At 42.8% G+C, this 21,984-nt stretch overlaps 1 protein-coding gene across 1 annotated transcript in view; it reads right to left on the bottom strand.

The window, feature by feature from the left end:
• Chd7 (chromodomain helicase DNA binding protein 7) overlaps positions 1-21,984 on the bottom strand; it is a 126,363-nt gene that overhangs the window by 34,463 nt on the left and 69,916 nt on the right. The window contains exons 7-14 of the mRNA XM_059253833.1: positions 14,447-14,561; positions 11,206-11,289; positions 9,736-9,873; positions 9,518-9,639; positions 8,933-9,176; positions 7,637-7,813; positions 2,706-2,849; positions 1,309-1,564 (exon numbers count right to left, since the gene is read on the bottom strand). Coding sequence (XP_059109816.1) covers positions 1,309-1,564; positions 2,706-2,849; positions 7,637-7,813; positions 8,933-9,176; positions 9,518-9,639; positions 9,736-9,873; positions 11,206-11,289; positions 14,447-14,561 — 1,280 coding nt within the window. The remainder of the gene's footprint in view (positions 1-1,308; positions 1,565-2,705; positions 2,850-7,636; positions 7,814-8,932; positions 9,177-9,517; positions 9,640-9,735; positions 9,874-11,205; positions 11,290-14,446; positions 14,562-21,984) is intronic.

Below are 21,984 nucleotides of genomic sequence, written 5' to 3'. Positions count from 1 at the left end.
CCCAGGTTAGCCTGCCATCACAGTATAAACAGATCATAGCCACAGACAGCCCTCCGGCTCACGTTTTTGCTTGTCTGTCTGTCCTTCCTCCCATCTATTTTATGATATTGGCTGTGATCAGAATCTCTACTATTTTCATTTTTGAGGCAGGCTTTCATGAACAACCCCCCCCCCCCATTGATAGCCTCAAACCTGCTACATAATTGACAAGGACCCTGAACTTCTGATCCTCCTGCCTCTACCTCCTCAGTGCTGGGATTATAGGCATGTGCTACCATACTTGGCTTTATGCTGTGTGCTGGGATGGGACCCAGAGCTTTGAACAGGCTAAGGTGAGCACTCTTCCAACTGCAACACATCCTCAGCCCCACAGACACATTTCTAATCAGTGCTCAGCTAAACATCAGCCATGGTTTCCCTCCACCTGAAGTCTTGAGTGAAGGCAACATGTGACCTCGTCTGAGGGCATCACAGCAAGGTCCAATGTGTCTAGATGGCTCAGTCTCTCTGTGTCTCACCCATTGCTGTACTTTGGGCAAGATCCCCCTTGCTCTTTCTTTGCTTATATTAGGACCTCAGCACCCTTTTTTTTCTAGTCCTGCCTGACAAAATCATTGCTCATACATCATCTTCCTCTGAGACTTTCATCTCAGTTCCTCCACATCCTAGTAGCTCCCTCTAAGTTCATACTGGCTGTGCTTGTACAGGCATGGGACACTCATCTCCTTAACAATTTTTGGAAGTATATAAGGCATTTAACCCATGAAAATCGCATGTCACTATGGAGTAGAAAACAGAGTCTCTATCAGTAAAGGGACAATATAATGGACAAAACTTTAAGATTCCTTCCCATTTTCAGAAGACATGTGCTGAAAGCCTCCAGACTGCAAGGGACCAAAGGCCACTTTTCCAACAGATACCTGAAGTAGCTGAGGGTGCTGCCCACATAGGGATGCTCTTAAGTGCTTTGAAATCAAACACCCACCTCCCTTCCGAGAAGGCCTCACAGGGCCTCCCTGTCTTTAACAGCCAGCTCCTCTTGACAACATCTACCCCTGGAGCAAACACCTGCTTTCAGATGAAGGGGATTATAAGAGGCAAGATGGTGTGGAGCTTCCAGGTCCACGGGAGCACTGGCCACTAACCTCAGCAATGAGAAAAGAGGGTATCCCCCATGAGTAGACAGAGCTGTGACGAACATACACCATGAGAGCCTCAGCACAGGGGCAGAGGGAAGCTGCTGAGGAGCGTACCACCCTCCATCTTAACAAGCTCCAGGCAGGCAGGCAGGCAGGCAGGCAGGCTTACCATTGATTAGATAGGGATGGTTGCAGCACTTTCTCAATTCCATCATAGTGTTTAAAAGGTTAGGTACGTTAGCTTGTCCACCACCTTTGGAAAGAAATGTAAAATTCTTCTCAAGGATGGCTCGGTAATATTTCTTCTGAATGTTTGTTAGCTCAACTTCAATAATAGTTTCTTCTTTGGGGGCCAAGTTCTTTTCTACATCCTCTTTGAGACGTCTCAACATCATTGGCTTTAGAATAGCCTGTAGTTTTTGCACCTAAAAAAGGACCTCATGTCAATACTGGCATCTCCATTTGCTTGGGGTTAAAACATTCTGGCATACTGTAAAAGGGAAGACTGTCTTATTTATTTACTATCCACTTTCAGTTTCCAAAGCCTAGGAGGAATGTAAAGGGGCTAACCTGCGTGTTGTCCTAAGAGAAACACAGGAAGGCTGGATGGCTTATGTCAAAGAGAAAACTTCACCTATCCAGAACTGCTGAATAGGCGGAAGGGCTTGAAACACCGAGAGCAGGTGTTGGGGGAAGGGTGTTTATTTAGTTTTCCTTTTTGTCTTAGGCGTGGAGATGAACAGGAAGAGGGCAGGAGCAATGTCAGAGGCTCCATGCTTCTTTCGTTGTGGAGAGAGATGAAGAATGAGAGTGAGGAAGCTGGGAGGTATCACTCTGCATCCATGACCAAACCGAGGAGGGACGCCGCCGTCCGGCTCTCTTTCCCACTGACTGGCACAATACTGTTAATTTACCGAGGGGAAACAAAACGGGGCACGATCTGAGCGGAACCAGGAGGTCTGAGCCAGTAAGCTGGAAAGGGGCAAACAACCAAGAGCTCCAGCTTATCAATGCATTTATTTCAAAATTAGTGAGGTGTAGTCTTTGCTGGTTCACTGACAGGAGACTCCACATGAATTAGTACACACATAACTCTTATAGTGCCTACAGCAACCAAGTATTCTTTACACACAAGCCCTTTGATTTCTCCCAGAAACCCAGTGGGCCAGTTTTACCTCCAATTTTGAAATGAAAATAAGCAAACTGGAAGCAGTATGGTTCAGAAATGAGAGTAAGGACCCAAATCTCCAGTGGACAAGTGTGCCTACAAACCCTGGGGCTGTGGACACGCCCCCTGGGGCTGCAGACACGCCCCCTGGAAGGACACCCTGCAGCAGCACCAACCCACACAGCACAAAACTCTCGGAAAGTTGGGTTTGTAACGTAACCTGTCTATAAAAACTCAACAGGCTTTTGTGGGGGCTGAGGGACAAACAAGACCACCTTCGTAATGATGACTTGAAGTCCTAGAGGAGGGTGCATAAAGCTGTTTGCCATGGTGGCAAATACTGTGGCATAATCCTTACATCTTAAAATTCACAAAAGCCAAAGTGGAGAGTTAAGTACCTGCTCTTCCGTTTTCAGATCACCAAATTCTTGCATAAAGGTTGTTTCTGAAGGGAAGCGACTTGGCTCCAAGAAGTGAAGCAGGCTGAAGAGCTCTTCCACGGTGTTCTGCAACGGGGTCCCTGTCAGCAGCACTTTGTGTTCCTAGAAGAACATGAGGAAACAACTTGCCTAACGGGACCAGAACCATTTCTTAGCTAATGCTTTCTCTCTGTGGCTACACTCCTCTACTTCTGCTCACTGTGATGGGGTCAGCATGCACCACACACAAGGGCAGAACTTAGAACAAGGAGGAGGAGACACAGGCACGCACGGTTCCTGGTTCAGGTAAACGCAAACACACACCGCGGCAAAGTCCGCAGACTCCCTCCACGTGCCCTGCCACTGTTTCTTCTGAGTTTTCTAGGTTGATATTTAAGGGTGACCGTTTCCTGAGTCCCCCAGTCTCAGATTTTTTTCCTCCACTGCAGTTAAATTTTTCCTAGACTCAGTTACACACTCCCTTCTGCTCTCTGCATCAGCAGGACGCTCACCTTTCCGTCTGCTTCCTGCATGACTCACTGTAGAGACAAAAGAAGTGCTTCTAAATGCAACAGCACATGAAAATGATTCTGTTCTGCAACAATTTCCCGCTAGCAAAGAGGTCGCCTTAGTTTTAAATACCAAAATCACTTAAAAAGAAAAAAAGCCAATGCTATTTCTAACTCTGTATCATTGAAGCACATTAGGTCTTTCTTCAGCCAGTTTTCCAGCTTGTGAGCCCCACTCTCCAGCTCTTGGTGCAACTATGTCTTCTCCTTTTCTACGTTCTAGATTGATCAGGATTAACAACGGTAAATTTAGTTTTTTAATGTTTTTTGAGACTGGGTCTTGTGTGTCCCATGTTGGCCTTGAACTTATGATCCTCCTGCCTCCACCTTCCCGGTGCTAAAAGTGCAGACACATATCACCATGCCAGGTTTTATGCAGTGCTTCGGGGGCTGGGTCAAACCAATGTAGGGTTTTGTGGATATTAGGCTCTCCCAACTGAGCTACACTCTTAGCCCCAAGCTTATAAATTTTAAAAGTTGTAATAGTTCCTTCCTTGTTTTGGTATTTGGTGCATAACACACAGAATTATTTTAGGAAGTGATTGTTTCAAAATTAAGATTTTCTGGTTTAGCTTGAAATCTGATCATGCAGAACATATGCTCACTAGACTCGTGTGAGATAATCTAAGGAAGGGCAGCATCCATCAGGTCTATCTGTCAATCAAGTTCTCTAACAGCGAGGTGAGCAGTTCCATGTTTTTGTTCCTTTTTTCTTCCTCTCTCAGTAGAAGTCTCTGATTAAAGAAGATAGATGGGTCACCATCATCATCAGGCTCATAAAGTGCAAGCAATTTGCAAATGAATTCCAGGCCTTCTGACTGGTGAGTTGCAAGGGCCATGATCACTGATTTGCTAAAGTCCTGAATGACTTTATGCAAGAATGTTTGAAAGTGTAGTCACAGAGTAAGGGAGGAGTCACTGTGGTGGAGGAAGGCAACTGACCGTCTTGAGCCTTCCCATACTCTTTCTTACCAGCTTAAGCTCTGAACACTTCATTTTAAAGTTAAAGACTTTTAAGTACATTCATTTCAAAGTAAACTTATTTGAAAAAAAAGGAAGCCCCATCTTGGGCTATTGGGCATTATCACCTCCAGTCTCAACGGAGAGGTAGAGATGCTTCTGCCTTGAAAACACGACTGCTCTCTTAAGTGTGGATAGAGGATATGTACTTAATTTCATTTTAGCAACACAATTTTGTGTGGAGCTTCCTGTCAATGAATGAGGAGACAACAGAATCGATGACGACCTCCAACAATCTCATGGCAGGCCCTCGTTATTGAGGCTTCCTTCCCGAGCTCCTACGGAGGACTATGGTGACCATGACTACCCCGATACTTCTCCATTTCCTTTGCCATGGAGTAGAGGAAGATACCCAGAAATCTTCTTTTCTTCTCTGACTTGGAGATCATCTTCTTCAAGCTCATCCCAACTCATTCTAGTGAAAGTAATGGCAATTCCTAAGATGTACAGCCCTGCCTGCACAGGGCTCCTTCTCACTATTTAACTATGGTTAAATAAGAGTATAGGTTCAAATGATGTTGAGTTAGGATTGAAGTACCAACCAATTAGCAATTCTGAACTATATCAATACAAGTACATTTTGAATTGAACAACAATAATATTTTCTACCTTAAAAAAATTCTCTTCTGAGATAGGTCACTGGAAATTTCCAGTGCATTAGACAAAATGTGCTACAGGCCCACTGGCTGAGACAGTCAGAGCCTAGGATGTGTTACAGGCCCACTGGCTGAGACAGTCAGAACCTAGGATGTGTTACAGGCCCACTGGCTGAGACAGTCAGAACCTAGGATGTGTTACAGGCCCACTGGCTGAGATAGTCAGAACCTAGGATGTGTTACAGGCCCACTGGCGGAGATAGTCAGAGCCTAGGATGTGTTACAGGCCCACTGGCTGAGACAGTCAGAGCCTAGGATGTGTTACAGGCCCACTGGCTGAGATAGTCAGAGCCTAGGATGTGTTACAGGCCCACTGGCTGAGATAGTCAGAGCCTAGGATATGTTACAGGCCCACTGGCTGAGATAGTCAGAACCTAGGATGTGTTACAGGCCCACTGGCGGAGATAGTCAGAACCTAGGATGTGTTACAGGCCCACTGGCGGAGATAGTCAGAACCTAGGATGTGTTACAGGCCCACTGGCTGAGATAGTCAGAACCTAGGATGTGTTACAGGCCCACTGGCTGAGATAGTCAGAACCTAGGATGTGTTACAGGCCCACTGGCTGAGATAGTCAGAGCCTAGGATGTGTTACAGGCCCACTGGCTGAGATAGTCAGAGCCTAGGATGTGTTACAGGCCCACTGGCTGAGATAGTCAGAACCTAGGATGTGTTACAGGCCCACTGGCTGAGATAGTCAGAACCTAGGATGTGTTACAGGCCCACTGGCTGAGATAGTCAGAGCCTAGGATGTGTTACAGGCCCACTGGCTGAGATAGTCAGAACCTAGCATGTGTTACAGGCCCACTGGCTGAGATAGTCAGAACCTAGCATGTGTTACAGGCCCACTGGCTGAGATAGTCAGAGCCTAGGATGTGTTACAGGCCCACTGGCTGAGATAGTCAGAACCTAGCATGTGTTATAGGCCCACTGGTTGCAATGGTCAGAGCCTAGGATGTGTTACAGGCCCACTGGCTGCAATGGTCAGAACCCTAAGACTGGCCTCCCACTGCAAGGGGCAGCCTTAGCCTCCCCTCTCTGACGCAGCAAGGAAAATATTATTATTTCCCCTATGTTGCACTATTATACATTAAAAAAATAAATATTTTGATATGTAACAGAAAAGTTATTTCTATTCCAGATTCTAATTCATTAATAAAATGTTAATTTCCAAAATATCTCAAAGGCAAGTACATTTTTTGATGTTGTTAGAGGTAAATAAATGTCTCTCCCTAACAAAGGAGTGCCTGTTTTATAATGAGAATCTACTATTTTGAGACATGGGAATTAATAATAAAATATAACTTAAGCCAAACTCAGCCACATGACTTTAAGCCTTCAGAAAGGGACCATACAACTGCCTCTTAGAGAATCCCCATGAAGGCACATCCCTGCTCTGAAGATACAGTTAGAGAGGTCATGAACATCTGTGATTCCCTGCAAAAAAAGGATTACCTCACTGCACCACTGAAGTGTCACCTAGAGAAACCAAAGACAGCTAGGAGCTGTTCCTTCTAGAAAAATCCCATGTCAAGACCTTTCTGTTTCTAAATGCTCATGCTGCTTTGCAGACTGGTATACCAAAATTGGTGAAGTGTTTTCACAAAAGACTTAGGACAATGTCAATAAATTGTTTACTTGACAGAAAAATGGGAAATGCTATCCTAAGTAGGAAAAATCAGTCAGACGTCCTCCTTTAAGTAAAATTAGATTTCGTCTGTTTGTTGTGATTAAAAGGATGGCTGGTTAGTCCAACCCCTTACAAAGCTCTGAGGTTCTTTTCAGCAGTTGAGGTCTTTAGCAAAATGTGTGTAGCCCCGAACACTCTCAATAACAAGACATCTACGGAAGTTCTTTAGTTTCTTGAAATTCATCAAATCTGCCAACAGCATTTAAATGTTAACAACTTTCCTTTACAAGTGGACATCACAAATTAGAAGCAGGCCTGGTGAGATGGTTCATCAGGTAAGGGCAGCTGCTGCCGAACTGAACCCACCGGTTCTCCTCTCACTTCCATGGTACAGCGATGGTATGGGTGTACCCTCCACACAAGGAAGTAAAGGCACCGGAGGGGTAGAGAGGGAAAGGAACGGTCAGACTATGCTGCAAACCAGAGAGTAAGGAGGAACAGCTTCCGTCAGAGGAGCCTACGCACAGCAGCAGGCACAACAAATAACCAAATGCTGCTATTCTTACAATATGCTACTGGTAATTATTCCTATAGGACCGAAAAAAATCTGAGAACACCGAAGTAGGAAGACATGGCTACTCCTCTGGAAACGGGAAGAGTATACAATAAGCATGGTTTAAAAACCCAGAATCAATGTAAGGTCTTCAATATCCCAAACTTTTCAGCATCTGCACAAACTGAATGGGCGTCTCGGCCAACTGACAGCGTGCATACACAACCGGCCCAGTGGAGAAAACCACATGCTTGGGAACACAGCTGGACTGTCACCACTGAGGCGAAGCTGATGCTGGTGAGAACATCACGGCTATACTCTGCTGTGATGCCAGAAAGGGGCAAGAGAGAAGAAGGTAACAGCAACCTCCAAGCAGCTGAGGCTAGGAAACCAACGGGCTTTGCAGGCGCCCCTCAGAGGCAACACATTCACGCAGCGAAACTAAAGGGACAGTGCTGAGGTGGCGTCATCAACGGTCACTAACCAAGTCCATCATCTTAAGTCCCTCCAGCAGCTTGCAGTTCCTGTTCTTCAGCCTGTGGGCCTCATCAATGACCACACAGCGCCAGGGAATATTGCGCAGCTCAGGACAGTCAGTCAGAATCATCTCAAACGTAGTGATGATGGCATGAAACTTATAGGACCCCTTTATCACTCGACCCTACAAGAACAAGTCGGAATTATTACACACGAGTGACTGCATTGGTGTAGTTGAGGATAAACAAGCTGCTAAAATGCATGTATTTAACCCTTTGGAGACCCCTGTATTTTAGGTAGCACATTCTGCTTTCAAGTTATTTTTTCAGACTGGAGCTATTTTGGCTAACACAGGATTTTAAAACATTTCCTTTTTAAAAGAAAATAGAGAAGTGCTAGGGAAATCTAGGGTCAAATTTCCTTGAAGACCACAGGTAGTAAAGTGCCATCAGGTGCATGGGGCCCACAGAACCTAAGAGCGGCAAGGCCAAGGGAACTGAGTGCCAAAGGAGCTTTCATTTGTTTAGAAGTTTCTCTAACTTACTTTTTTAACTTGTTTTATTAACATTTCTTGTAAAATGCCAAAACATTTGAAATTAAAAAAATTCAAAAATCCAAAGAGGATGAACCTTATAATTTCTCAAATCTAAAGATAAATACACATTTCAGTATTTTTCTCCTTTAACTGTAGGCCCCACTTTCTAAAGAGTCCATGTGTATAAAACAGCCTTATTTCCAACCACAGGACGGCATCTGTTGCTCAAAGCCTGCACATGTTTTAGCATGCACCATGCCCTACCACGGCATGCATAATGCTGCATTGCCAATATTAGGCAATAATTACAAGCAGTAACTACAACAAGACAACAATTAAAGCAATTCTTACAAGAGTTAAGGTACTAAAGTCTTCTTTGGTGTATCTGAATTTTTAAAATACTTAATATTTTTTCACTTCTGGTCATAGTACAAAATGTTCTCTCTGATCACATTTTAGTATCATTTTCTGTTTGGTATTGTCTTAGGGATACAAAATAAAACTAAACTACTAATATATTGTGGAGTTTTGTGGTCACCAAATGTTAAGAGTTATTTCTTCTAATTAAATAATCAGAATGACAAGTGCTAAAGATATAAAAATCAATATTCACACATGTAGATTATGCAAACATGTAATGGATAAGAAATCTCAAGCAAGTTTCTCAAGTTAGCAAATCAAGGCATCCTCATGTCACAAAGATTTGAGTCTTCAACTCCCCCAAAATATATATGACATGCACAGAGGTCACACCCCAACAAATGTTACCTGGGGATCTTTGAAGTACATTTCATACAACTGAATGGTCCGACGACTAGCTTGGCTCCCATGATACACAACCACGTTTAACTCCGTCCAGGTTCGGAACTCCCTTTCCCAGTTGGGGATCGTGGACAGAGGGGCAATTACTAAGAAAGGGCCGTGGATTCCTTTCAAATATATCTCATAGAGAAATGTAATGGACTGGATAGTCTTTCCCAAACCCATTTCATCTGCTAAAATGCAGTTTCGCCTTTAAGAAGGAAAGAAGACAGAAAAGCTTAATGAGTATTAGCTATTGTTCTCTTTTCCCAAAATATATACGACACAAATACATATCCCACATGACTGCAACTATTTTCTTAGTTCAACAAAATACATTTCAATGGAAAGTCTCTAAGAAACAAATATTATTTCTACAAAGTTCTGTTAACCTATTTGATAAATAAATTAAGTGTATTCCAACAGTTGGGTTTTAAAAATGTATTACAGCATTAAATATTACTTAAGATTTTTTAAAATTAACATTTTTAGTACTACAAAGGACAAGCGCTCTAGCATTTGTTAGAGTAAAGAGAAGCATGTTTGACATACATGTTGTACCAATTGAAAAGTAGCCAGTTCACTCCCTCCAACTGGTATTCCCTGAGTTTGTTATTGTTTCTATACTCCCTGGAACTCTCCGATTTCTTCCAGTCATCAGCAGGAGGTCGCTCCTGTTCCAAACACAGTAAATCCCATTAGTGGTTTCTCCAAGACTGCACCACGATGCGACTTCCAAATTAAACCCTTCACCACAGGCCAATCCTCACCACACGCTCTGTTTCCGGCTCCCTGGACATGAGTTTTTCAAACTCTTCGATCTTTGCTTGATCTATGTCCTGCCTCAGCTCCCATGTGCTGTCTTCGTAAGGGAGTGAGCACCACTTCACCAAATAGTGAGTCACGGGCTGGACCGGGTTCAAAGAAATCAGAACTAGAGTCATTTGACCAGATATTATGTACTAAGGAGACACATGCACTCTGCTTTGTTTATCAGTATAACCCCCAACATCAGTGAGACGGAACTGCCCACATTTGGAAACTACAGCCACTGAAAGTTGTCTCCAGTGTACACTAAAAACTGTACTATTGGGTGTTAACAAAAAAAAAAAAAATAACTTTTTAAAATCTGAATCATTAGTTCATGACCAAAATATCAAGGAGTAGCTAATGAATAGCAAGGAGCCAAATCAAAGGCTCATTTTTAATCTGTCAATCACTCATCAAACCTATGATTTGTATTTCTATAGTAAACCATCTTAGCACCTTTTTTATGTAACTGAATAGTTGCCTGAAGAGTGAAAAACAGACAAATGTACTAGATGAATGTACTTTGTCCTTCAGGGGAAAAAATGACTGTTTGCACTCTGTTAAATTAAGATAATGAACCTGAGTTCTACAAAAATGAAGGGCAGAATATTTTGGGCAATCTGTGTCAGCAGGAATTCTCCTCTTTGTCCCCTTTAGAAACACTTGAGTCTGGTGATCTTCCGTTCAAGATCAAGGTACACTGACTTGTCCAAGCTATCTGCTGACACCGCAGACCTGTTCTGAGATAGAGTTTGTGAGCACACTAAGTCAGGCCGCAAAGGCAAAGATGCATCGCAGATGCGGCCTCTGGAACGCTGCAGGTTTCCCTACACAGGCCAAGAGGAAAGGGAGTGCTCTCTCGGCTCTCAGAGCTCAGCGCTTCCATGGAAGGGCCAGGAGTGCCGGACCTCACGGCAGGGCGGAGACAAGCTCGTTACCAGACTTTTCCTCGTCTTCACTTCCCTATTGGAAGTCTCAGAGGTTTATAAAACAGTGCAAGATAGCTGGGGCTGGGGTCCATTATCCTCGAGGCATCCCACTAAATGAAGTTCATCAGCTTCACTAAGGGTGCCCAGTGCCAACTACCATTAAACTCTGTTCTGCTACAAGGGTGCTGTCAATTTCACAGGGCAACTTTGTGTTGCATGATATATATGTACAAAATGTGCTGCGGTCTTTATTGATCAGCACAATTGTGAAATTTTTAACACAGTTCATACTGAAAATATTAAAAGTGAAACTTCATACTAAACAAAAAATATTTCTCACTATTAAGTCACAAAATGTATTAACAAATCATTAAGTTTTAGTTAAACATAGACCAAGTACATGGTGATAGAGGCTCTGCAGGCCCAGGCCTGGATTCTGTGCCTTCTGTCAACACATGTGAGCTGTCTGAACCACCCTATGTAACCCAGAAGATCTGTTACCTCGCCCCGGTCATCTGTGCTACGTGCAAAGTCCATTATCCGGTCAACTTCCACATAATCTGGATTAAAAAGATCATCTTCAATCTGTTCCAAAGGAGAAAAAGAGGTTAAAATGTTTATTCATTTCTTCAGAAAAACACTATTTCACTTTTCACTAGGCAATACTATTTTGAGTCCCAGCAACACAAACTTCGTATTTGACATATTCTAGTCTATTAATTGAAATGCTACAATTTAACAAAATCACTACCCGTGAGGAAATCAAACTTCTCAGACTTTGTTAACTGGGTATTTTAATTACTGTGTGAAACCTTTTACTATGAAGGAATGTTTAAGAATATTTCAAATGAACTGTGAAATTACAATTCACTAATGAGCAATCCAAAAGGCTTATGGCATGCAATACATTTAGCATTCTTGAAAGTACAGACTACAGCAAAGAGTCAGAGTCTACACAGTACATGAGTGTGCATCTCAGAACCACTGAGTCTCCTGATGCTGTCAGCCACCATGGGCAGAAGGTCAGCATAAGCTATGAACCCTGACTGGCAGGGTGCATGGGTAGGATGTTTGGAAAGCTCGGCCAGCCAATATCAAGACTTCACTTAGAATAACACTCTTCTGACTAATCTTAAACATTCTAATAATTTATTTATATTGAACACTGGGTGTTTGGGTAAATGAATTCAAAGAACTGAAGCCCAAGTAGGGTTACTTAACTAATATTCTAACAATATTTACAAAAGCAAAGCGATATGGCTTACTTAGAAAGAACACAAGAGTAGAATATGGTTCAAACACGTTGTAGTCACATGTAAGGACAGACTGTGGCTCCCATGAAGATACAGGTCATCTCATACTTTAAGAAGCCCACACCCGTGAAGTTTCTGATCCAAATCAGAAACAAAAGCCACATCGTTATGTAGATTAGCTTGGTAACATTTTTTTAAAAAATAACAAGCAAAAGGCAGCTTAGAAGTCAGTTAGGCCTCATTCTCAATCCCTTGGAAAAGTGAGCTGTCAGTCACATACTATGTTCAAGGAAGATAAACACTCTGGGCTACTTGTACCCACTCAAAATGTCCAACTTGAGTGCTTCAATTACAAAATTATGAATTATGAAACAAAGAGCACAGATGCAAAACTGTGCTTCTGCCGCCGTGGGCGTTTGAACAGGTGAGCAGTAAGGAAACAGAATACACCACAGTGCTCACTTGATTAAAGTGTTAGACTGATGCATTTAGCTTGGCCGAAGCTTCTGGTCTCTGTAAGACCTCTTCCTTTTCCACACAAGCTCCCATAGTCAATGCTCAGTTTACCTTCCCCTAAGCCCCTTCCCGCTGACGGAGTGCTCTGTGGCATCATGCATATGATAAACTTCCTGGCCTAAGTGTTGTTTCTGAAGAGACTGTAGATGTAGCAGAGTCAGGAAGCCTAGGTGTCAGCAAAGAATGCAAAAGCAGCCATAGCCAGGGATTGTGCAGGAACAGAGCTGAGGGACATGTGGAGCCATGATCACTGAGGGGTCTGCATGTGTGTAGAAGAGTAGACAGAGCTGAGGGACATATGCAGCCATGATCACTGAGGGGGTTTGCACGTGTGTAGAAGAGTAGACAGAAGAGTAGACAGAGCTGAGGGACATGTGGAGCCATGATCACTGAGGGGTCTGCATGTGTGTAGAAGGGTGGACAGACTTGTGTTCTTTTCTGCTAACTCTCCATCAGGACAGAACGAAGATCTCTAGTTACCACCTCACCAGGAAGACAATGCTTTGCATCCTGGGTGCAAGTGACTCATACAGACAAGTTCAGACAAACAGGCTGACATTAGGGCCAGGCACAATTCCCTGGAGAGTGTGTAACTACAGGAACCAGAATCCAAATGAATTTAATAAACAGGACCATGATTTAAGGATGAGAAAAAGATCCCATTGTGTTTTCCCCTTTTCCCTCCTACGGAGCCTCAGGAAAGGTCAACAAGACATATGGTCCCCTCTCTAGTGATGCTGCTCACCCAGCATCTCAAAATTTCAACTTCACTTTCATTAAGAAGGGCACAAGAAATCGAAACTCCCAGCTTTTTTGTTGTTGTTGTTTTTTCAGACCACTTTCAAAGAAAGAATCATCTTAATATTCTCCTGGGTGAGAGAAGAGAGTCACCTTCAGTGGTCAGATCCTCTCAGTGTCTGCTACCAAGGCAGCGGAGCAGGAGGGTGAGCCAGAGATGCAGCAGCATCTTGGGCTCCCCGCCTGCCTGCAGGTGTCCTGAAGACAGACTCCAGGAAAGCACACTCAGCGCCAGGGGCTCTGGTGAGGATTCTATGGCATCAGAATACGATGCTCTTCTTTCTCACCCTCCTCATCTCCACAAAGGGGTGAACATGAAGGCAGCCGCCCAGCAAGCAGCATTTTACCACCTTGGTATTCTTTGCAGCTCATATTCAGTTAAGTCTTAGTTACTTACATTTTGCTTCTTGCCCCTATGTCAATGCGAGAGAATTGAACCCAGAGTCTCACACTTGCGAGCAAGTGTTCTGGTACTTCCTTACATGCCTGGCCCTGGTTTAACTCTTTCAGGACAGCAGCTAAGAAATCATCAAGTCATCTCTTTCAAAGTTAGAGAGCTGTTGATTTTTAAAATCTTCTTGTCTTGTATGTGAAGGTAACTTAGTGATCTGGAGTCCAGAATGCCGGCTAAGCAACTTGTGGAAGCATCCTTTAAAAGGTCACTAACTGTGTTAGGAGCTGGTCCTCTCCTCGATGCAGATTAGCTATCTCTGTCTATCTGTAACTGATAACTAGGGTAGGAGACACCGCCTCCCCTCTGCGCAACAGCACACAGCATCTGTTCAGTGACCTCTGTGAGAGGCACAAACTTCAACAGCAGCCATCTGCCACATACTACCCCAGTTAACCCTCCATACCTACTGAAGTTTTTGACCTGCTCTCAGCAGACTTCTGTCTACTCACTTTGTTCATTTCTCAGCTGTGTGTTCACTGTAAAATATTAATCACACCATCACTGCTATTTCCCCATGTCATAAGAACCGTATTTTCTAGATGAAGCCAACAGGAAGAATGAGAAATTTCCTGTTTACAAATTTTAGCAATACCAGCTACCAATATGCAAGTAACAGCACCCAATGAGGAAAACCAGTCTTTGTTCATAGTTTACTGACCTAAAACTCAAACTTTAGAGTATTTTAACACAACATTCCAAAGGTGAATCAGGCAGTCCATACCTCTGAAAGGAATTTGTTCTGGCCCTGTTTTGACTTAAATCTCTTTATCTTTTGCTGAATTCTCTTATCTTTTTCCAGATCTTCTACAGATGCCCATTGACAATGGAGATAAGAGCTGAAAGAATAAAACAGTATCTTTGAAACATAATTATTGCATTTATGTCCTCTTTTAAATTATCAAAAAAGATTGTTCACAAAAATCTCGCTTCATTAATGATCACAGTGCCAAGCAACATTCAATATAGCCACCAATCTTTGAAAATAAGAGAAAATCAATAATGTAATAGTACTTAAAAGTTGCTATCTGCCAAGTCTTGTGACTTGCTTTACCCACTACCCATAAAATTGTTTTTTAATTAAAATCAATCAACCAAACAAACAAAAGAACAGAAAAGAGCCCAATAGCAAGGTGTTCTCCTAAATGAACAGATTACATGTCAGTATCAAACAATTAGAACTACTGGGTGGCCTTAATTATGAAATATTTTGAGCCTTTTATCTTTGAGAAATAAAAGGTTTTTAATCAGGTTAGAAGAACTCAAGTTTAAAGCCTCAGTTCCTTGGGGATGGATGGGGAGAGGTATGTCCCTCATTCATCCAAGGCCTAAACACAGGCCCTGATTAGCCATCAGGAGCAAGGGTGCAGCTTGGCTCTGGCTCGTGCCCCTCTGACAGAGCTCATCATTCCCGTGTTACTAGCTTGTGTTCTAGAAGCTTGAAACAATGTCCCTGAGGATTTGTCATTCAAACACACTCACCGGCTAATGTCTACTCTTACTGGTCAACTCCCATCTTTTTCAGACTCATCGCCTGTCATGAGCACAGTTTTGCCTTTCTTAACCTGAACCTGAACATATTCTGAACCCTCCCTTCTCCTTCCAGAAGACTCAAAAGTACAATCAATACATTGTTCTAGTTGATATTTTGATATCATTTTGTAGCATCCTCCCATCATCTTATTTTTCTTTCTGTTGATGACATTAAAAAGCTGGTGCTGAGCACGGTGGTCCACGCCTAAAACCAAAGCACTAGGGAGGCAGAGGGGAGATGAGAGCATGTTCAAGGTCACTCTCAGTGACATAACAAAGCCCTGTCTCAAAAAACGAAGGGCCAGGAACGGAGTTCAGCACCAGAGCAGGCACAAGTATGGGCAAGCAGGGTTCCATCCCAGCATCGTTAAACAGGAAAAGGGGAGATACCTGGATCTACCACTCTTCTAGCATCAAGATGCTGCTACATAGAAATGAAGTGGCAATTACAGAATCCTCAAAAAGGTTTTACATTGATATTTATGTCCTAATATGTCTTTTCAGATGTAGGGCTGATTAAATACTAAAGTCAGGTGAAAGAGGAAAATATTTTAAACAGAAGTGTCTTACATAGATATGAATTCATAAAAACCCCATACACACACAGACATGCACACAGACACACATACACACACAAAGACAGAGAGAGAAAATAGACCAAATGTGCATGCATCAAAATGTTAATAATTATCCTGAGTAGTAAGATAACAAATATTGTATTTTCTGCTTCCAACTTGTACAATTTTCTAGCAAATAATAAGCAATACAACTATATTCAGAAAACAGCAAATAGCCTACTTCTGTCTTTCTAGCTAACTGGTAGAAAAAGATGCATGGGTAGTTAAAATTCTTGCCTTGAGAAAGGAACAAAGATACACGAAGCCAGCAGGATGGCTCCGAGCTGGATGCAAGCACCTGGGCAGTGGAGCTGGCCCTGCTCTGCCACCTGCAACCTGAAGCCATCAGTCAGTGACCACACACTGTCTACCCAGACATCGAAACCCACTGTGTCGGCTTACTCAGGAAAAAAGGAAGAAAAGAAACCATGCCAAAGGCTGCCTACTGTCTCCTGGTGGGAAAAGGCAACAAAGCACCAAGTCTTTCTGACAGACTCCCTAGCGCTGAAAACATGAGACAATGTTCACGGAGGAGTCAACTGTATGAAGAACAGACTAATCAATAATCTGAATGAAGGCTTACAGAGAACATGCCTCATGGTCACTTTGAAAAATATTCATTTCAAGACATAATCTTTCTTTACAAAATGAGTTAAATTATACTTATACCTAATGTTGACAAAGATGGTATAAAGGGAAAATTATTTACCTATTTCTTCTATGTGTTGGTAGAGGGTCCTGAGTAAAATGTTAGCAAACACTCCCATACTACTTTAAGAAAACAAAAGATGAACCAGTGAGAGAGCTCAGCCACCAAGAGATGCTTGCCACCAAGCCTGATGACCTTGGAACCCATAGGGTGGAAGAAAGAACCAACTCCTTCCTGCAAGTTGTCGAGAGACAGACAGACAGACAGACAGACAGTTCCCCGCACTCCCAGACAGGGAAAAGAGAGGAAGAAAAACAAGGAAGTAAGATTTACTCCAGTAATGTAAAGTTAGATTACTGTTAGGAAATGTATTTTAAAATATACAACATTAATATATATCTAAGGAGAAAAATTACACAATTATTCCTATTGGTGTTGAACATTGCTTAACAAAATCCAACATTTACACTGACTGTTTTAAAATTCAAGAAACTAGGAATTGATTTCCTTAACATAAGTAAATATGTAGTCTTTAATCATAAAGCCAGGTCTTATCAATAGACAAGAGAAGCAACAAAGACTTTTCCACAAACATCAGGAACGAGGATGGCATAGATAGTCACTATGCAATAGTGTATCTATCCAAGGTATTCGCCAATGCCATTAAATGAACTATCTCTATTCACAGACTATATGATTATACACACACACACACACACACACACACACACACACACACACACACATGCACGCGCGCACACCCCTCTACTGAATCAGTTAAAAAACTAATTCAAAGAATGAAGCAATTCAGTAATGCAGAAGGAAATAAAATTGGCATGTGGAAGTTAACAAGCAGACGTCATTCACAAAAATAGCCAATGAGGGAGCATTATGCTTTCAGAAAACTTTCATTTAGCAGTAAATGTAACAGAGAATGTACAAATGTGCACATGAACGTGTACACACTCTTAAAGGGACACAAACATAATGCTGAACCAACTAAAAGGACTGTCGTGTTTCTATACAGTACAAAGTCAATGTCCTAAATCACAAATTTATAAGTGTAATACAATGTAGAGAAAAATATAAGTAAGCGTTCTTGTGGAACTAGACAAATTCACACAAGATTGCTTATATAAGACTAAACATGCAACAAAATCCACAGGAACATTAAAAACAAGGGGCAACTAGGAAACATACCAGATATTAAAATATACCACACAGTCCACAAGTAATACGGTGCTGACATGAAGAGACAAACTGACCCAAAGAGAAGTCTTCCAGCCCTGCACTCTCTTCTGAGTGGTTCATTAATTCGCTCACTTGTTTTGGTCAACCTAACATAATCAAGATCATTTGGGAAGAGGGAACCTCAGTTAAGACTGACTTCTAGGCAACACCACACGCGGTTTGGTGATCTTGGGTTCTATAAGAAAGCAGGCTGAGCAAGCCATGAGGAACAGGCCAGTAAGCAGCTCCCCTCCATGGCCTCTGCTTCAGTTCCTGCTTCTATGCTATTGCCTCGGCTTCCCTCAATGGACTGTAACCTGGGATATGAACTTTTTCCTCTCTGAGTTGCTTTTTGGTCATGATTTTACCATAGCAATCAATAGAAATCCAAACTAAGACAGAAATCAGTACCAAGAGTGGGGTGCTGCTGTAACAGACCTTACCATGTGTTTTGGAGGAGGATTGTGGTGATATGTGCACCCTGGGATAGAAAAGCTACAGAAAGTGCTCAAGAGTTCAGTGGGCTGTCCTGTGGGAGCTTAGAAGGTAAGAATTCTGAGACCTGTGTAGATGACAGAGGCCTGGCTTGTGAAGTTTCAGGGAGAAGTTGGAGAGTCCCCTAAACACTACTGCACTGTTCAGTATTTTGAATTAAGAATCTGTGGTTCTGGTCAGCTGGGACTGAAGAGTTAGCTGTGATAAAGAAGAGACCAGCATCATTAAGGTGAAGTCTTCTGGGAAGTGTTTTTTCAGGGTCAGCACACAGAAGCTCTGTGGTCCACAGGGGACCAAGGCTGTATGTGATGCTGGCAGTAGAACTTGGTAGTATGTAAGAGTCTCTGATGTGGTACTGGTTTTGAAGGCATGAAGGGGTCATGGAGAATGGCTGAGGCTGGGCACTGTGAGAAACCAGAAGAGAATATTAGCGAAGATGCAGCCTCAACTGCAGTAAAAGTCCCCAGAGTTGAAGGGCTCAAATGGAGCAAAAGGGAGACTTTGGCACCACGTGGCAGGGTCCGAGTCCCTGAAGAGAGTCTATTGGTAAAGGTATAACACAGCCGTAGAATAGATCCAGCATTTCGGAGATGTCAGTATTATGGGTGACCACCACACAGCAGTAGGTGTGGAGTGGAGCCAGGCTAAGTCTCTGAGACAAGCTGTGTACACTAGAGATGGTACAGCCAGAAGCAGAGCTGCTTAGGCCCTAGAGTCCAAAAGATCACAGCGCAACCATTCTCAACCTGTGGGTCACAACCCCACATGGGGAACCGGATTAAGTGGTCGCAGCATTAGGAAGGTTGAGAGCCTCTGTCAGAGGGTGAATCCCAGATGTATGACGCTGCGCTTATTACACTGGGGGGCTTTGGTTTTGCTTTGATCTGATTGTAACTGTGCCCTGGCTCTTCCTTTTTGAAATAAGTATGTAAGTTATTATTTATTATTATTTTTTAGGAGTCCACAGTTAAGAGACTTTGGAATTTTCTAGACTATGGATATTTTAGAGAAGCTTTTAGCTTTGAAAGAGACTCTGGATGTTCTAAAGCGACTGGACTTTTGAAGTTTGAATTTTTATAAACTAACTGTGAGACTTTATAAGTTGGGAGGTTTTATATTGTAATATCAGTATTAATATGAGATCTCAGAGATGAACAAGAAGGAAAAGGTTATAATTTAATGAGTGATGTGTTTGTATATCAAGTTAAGATACTGTGTGGGGCTGGGTTTTTGTTATTGCTGTTTGTCAACTTGACACAAGCTAAAGTTACCTGAGATGAGGAACCTCACTTGAGAAAACGCCTCCATCAGATGCCTGCAAGCAGGTCTGTAGTGGTTTTCTTGATTAGTGACTGATGTGGGAGGGCCCGGCCCACTGTGGGTTGGAGGTCCCCAGCGGCATAAGAAACCAGGTTGAGCAAACCATGAGGAGCAAGCAGGTCAACAGCCCTCCCCTGGCTTCTGCTGTGTCCCTACGCTGCTGGAGTTTCTGAGCTGACTTCCCTTATGTCTTTATCACAGCACTAGAAACCCTAACTAAGACCTTAGTGTTAGGAGTTTGGATTTCTAAAAACCACATAAATACAGCTGGGCACGGGGCCTGCCTGTAATTCCAGGGCTCACAAGGCAAAGCCTTGCCTGGTAAGGGTAGCCAGAAAAGCTATATTGGTGAGTTCTGGGTTCAGTTGAGACCCTGACCCAATGACTATGGTAAGGCGAGATTGAAGAAGAATCCCAGTGCTTCTCCATCCATGTACAGACATATACATGGATACCCACACATACATGTGCCTAGATGCAAACACATGTGTACACACACATATAGGAGCAAAACAGAAGAGCATATAGATAGATACAAAACACAAATAAACATGTTAGCACACAATAATTACATCTTGAATCACCATGGAAAAGATGGACTTCTTAACTATGGTGCTACAATCATCCAGTTCATGAGCCAGCTAACATTTTGATTGACAGATCACATGTAAGGCAGATGGTGGTCCCATAGTTTTATAAAAGACATAGAAAATACCTATTGCCTGGTGATGTACATACACACTGTAATGCCATAGGACCGTAAGTTACCCATGTGTTTGTGGTGACAAATGGAAACTTACTATACTGCCAACGGCATAAAACTGTAGCACATACGATTAGATACAGGAAAAATAATGTTGACAACAACCATGGTCCTGGCTATGCATTTAGTATACAATCCTTACTAGTATTTAGAGTGAACTTCTACAGTAGCAGCAGCAGCCTTAGACAGCTCATCTTTACCCTGCCTTTTGATTACATCAAAAGCATCATACTGACTGACTGACATATACTATCTAGGTCTGACTCAGGACATGCTATGACATCTACACAATGCAAGAATTAAATTATGGTGTGACTCTCAGAATGGGTTCCTGCTGCTGGAAAGGATGAACACCAAACACGTCACGGCTTTAAGCACAAAAAGCATGCACACGCCACGGCTTTAAGCACAAAAAGCATGCACACGCCACGGCTTTAAGCACAAAAAGCATGCACACGTCACGGCTTTAAGCACAAAAAACATGCACACGTCACGGCTTTAAGCACAAAAAGCATGCACACACTAGAAGCAAGTGTGGGCTCATTCTACTTGCGCACAAACAGAAGGAAGGGCTTTCGAGTATGACTTAGGGCTCAGGTGGTGCACATGTGGAGGCCAGAGGAAACTCTCTGGTGCTGATGTTTCCCTGCCAACCTTGTGGGATCTGGGGCTCAAACTCAGGCTGTCAGGTTTGCATGAGTGCTGAGCCATCGCACCAGCCACAAGCTTTAACGCTTACACTACAATAAACACAGAAAGTTAGACACAAACTGAAACTTGGAAATCCAATGGTCCGTGAGATAAATACTATAATGATGGGGCCCTAGGAATTTGCCAAATTTTGAGTAAAGTATCTAACCTCTACTCTATCAAACTAAGTATAAAATATTCTAAACAAGGAAACAAAGACAGGCTTCTGATTCACACAATTCTCAGCCAGTAATTCTTAATTCACTTCCTGTATATTATAAGGCTGGTAAAATAAAAAATTAAAAAAAAAATGTAAAGACAGACAGTGAGCCAAGCTTCTCAGGGTTGAAGAGGGGAATTGCTAACACCGAAAGGGGGAAGGGCAGAGGCCACCTTGTGGGGTGGGGGACAGTGCTGGAATTACCGAATGAAGGCAGCTGTTAGCTAGGCAGGCAGGTACACAGGTAGAGGCAAATATGTATGTAGAATAAACAGGTACATGTACTTGCAGATCCTGTGTACATATGCATTTGCGGGTGTGCATGCAATCCTACAACATCTCCAGACTGCGACTTCTAGCAGCAATGAGCATGCTCACAGCCTACATTTAGCTCCTACACTCTCTCATCCAATGAAAACACCAAGACTCTCGAGAAAAAACAACTAATTCCACAACTGCAACTTGTTGAGACAGGATGATGCAGGAACACACTCTGGCCTCAGTGCTCAGAAACAGATAACGGAACAGAAAGGCCAACTTGACGGGACTTCCACTAGCTACATCTGGAGTGATGACAGCAAAATGAATACTACTACTTGGGGGAAGAACTCGAATCTCTTCAAATGAACCCGCAGGTTCACACGGCTGTAAATTAGCCACGGCAGAGAATTAAGGGCATCCTTAAGAACCCAAATATCCCACCTGGAAGGAATGATAGGCTGACTTAGAAAGTATCACCATATTT

Source organism: Peromyscus eremicus, chromosome 2 (genome assembly GCF_949786415.1).
Source record: "Peromyscus eremicus chromosome 2, PerEre_H2_v1, whole genome shotgun sequence".
In the NCBI taxonomy this organism is placed as follows: domain Eukaryota; kingdom Metazoa; phylum Chordata; class Mammalia; order Rodentia; family Cricetidae; genus Peromyscus; species Peromyscus eremicus.
This window is presented reverse-complemented; position numbering and strand designations above follow the sequence as displayed.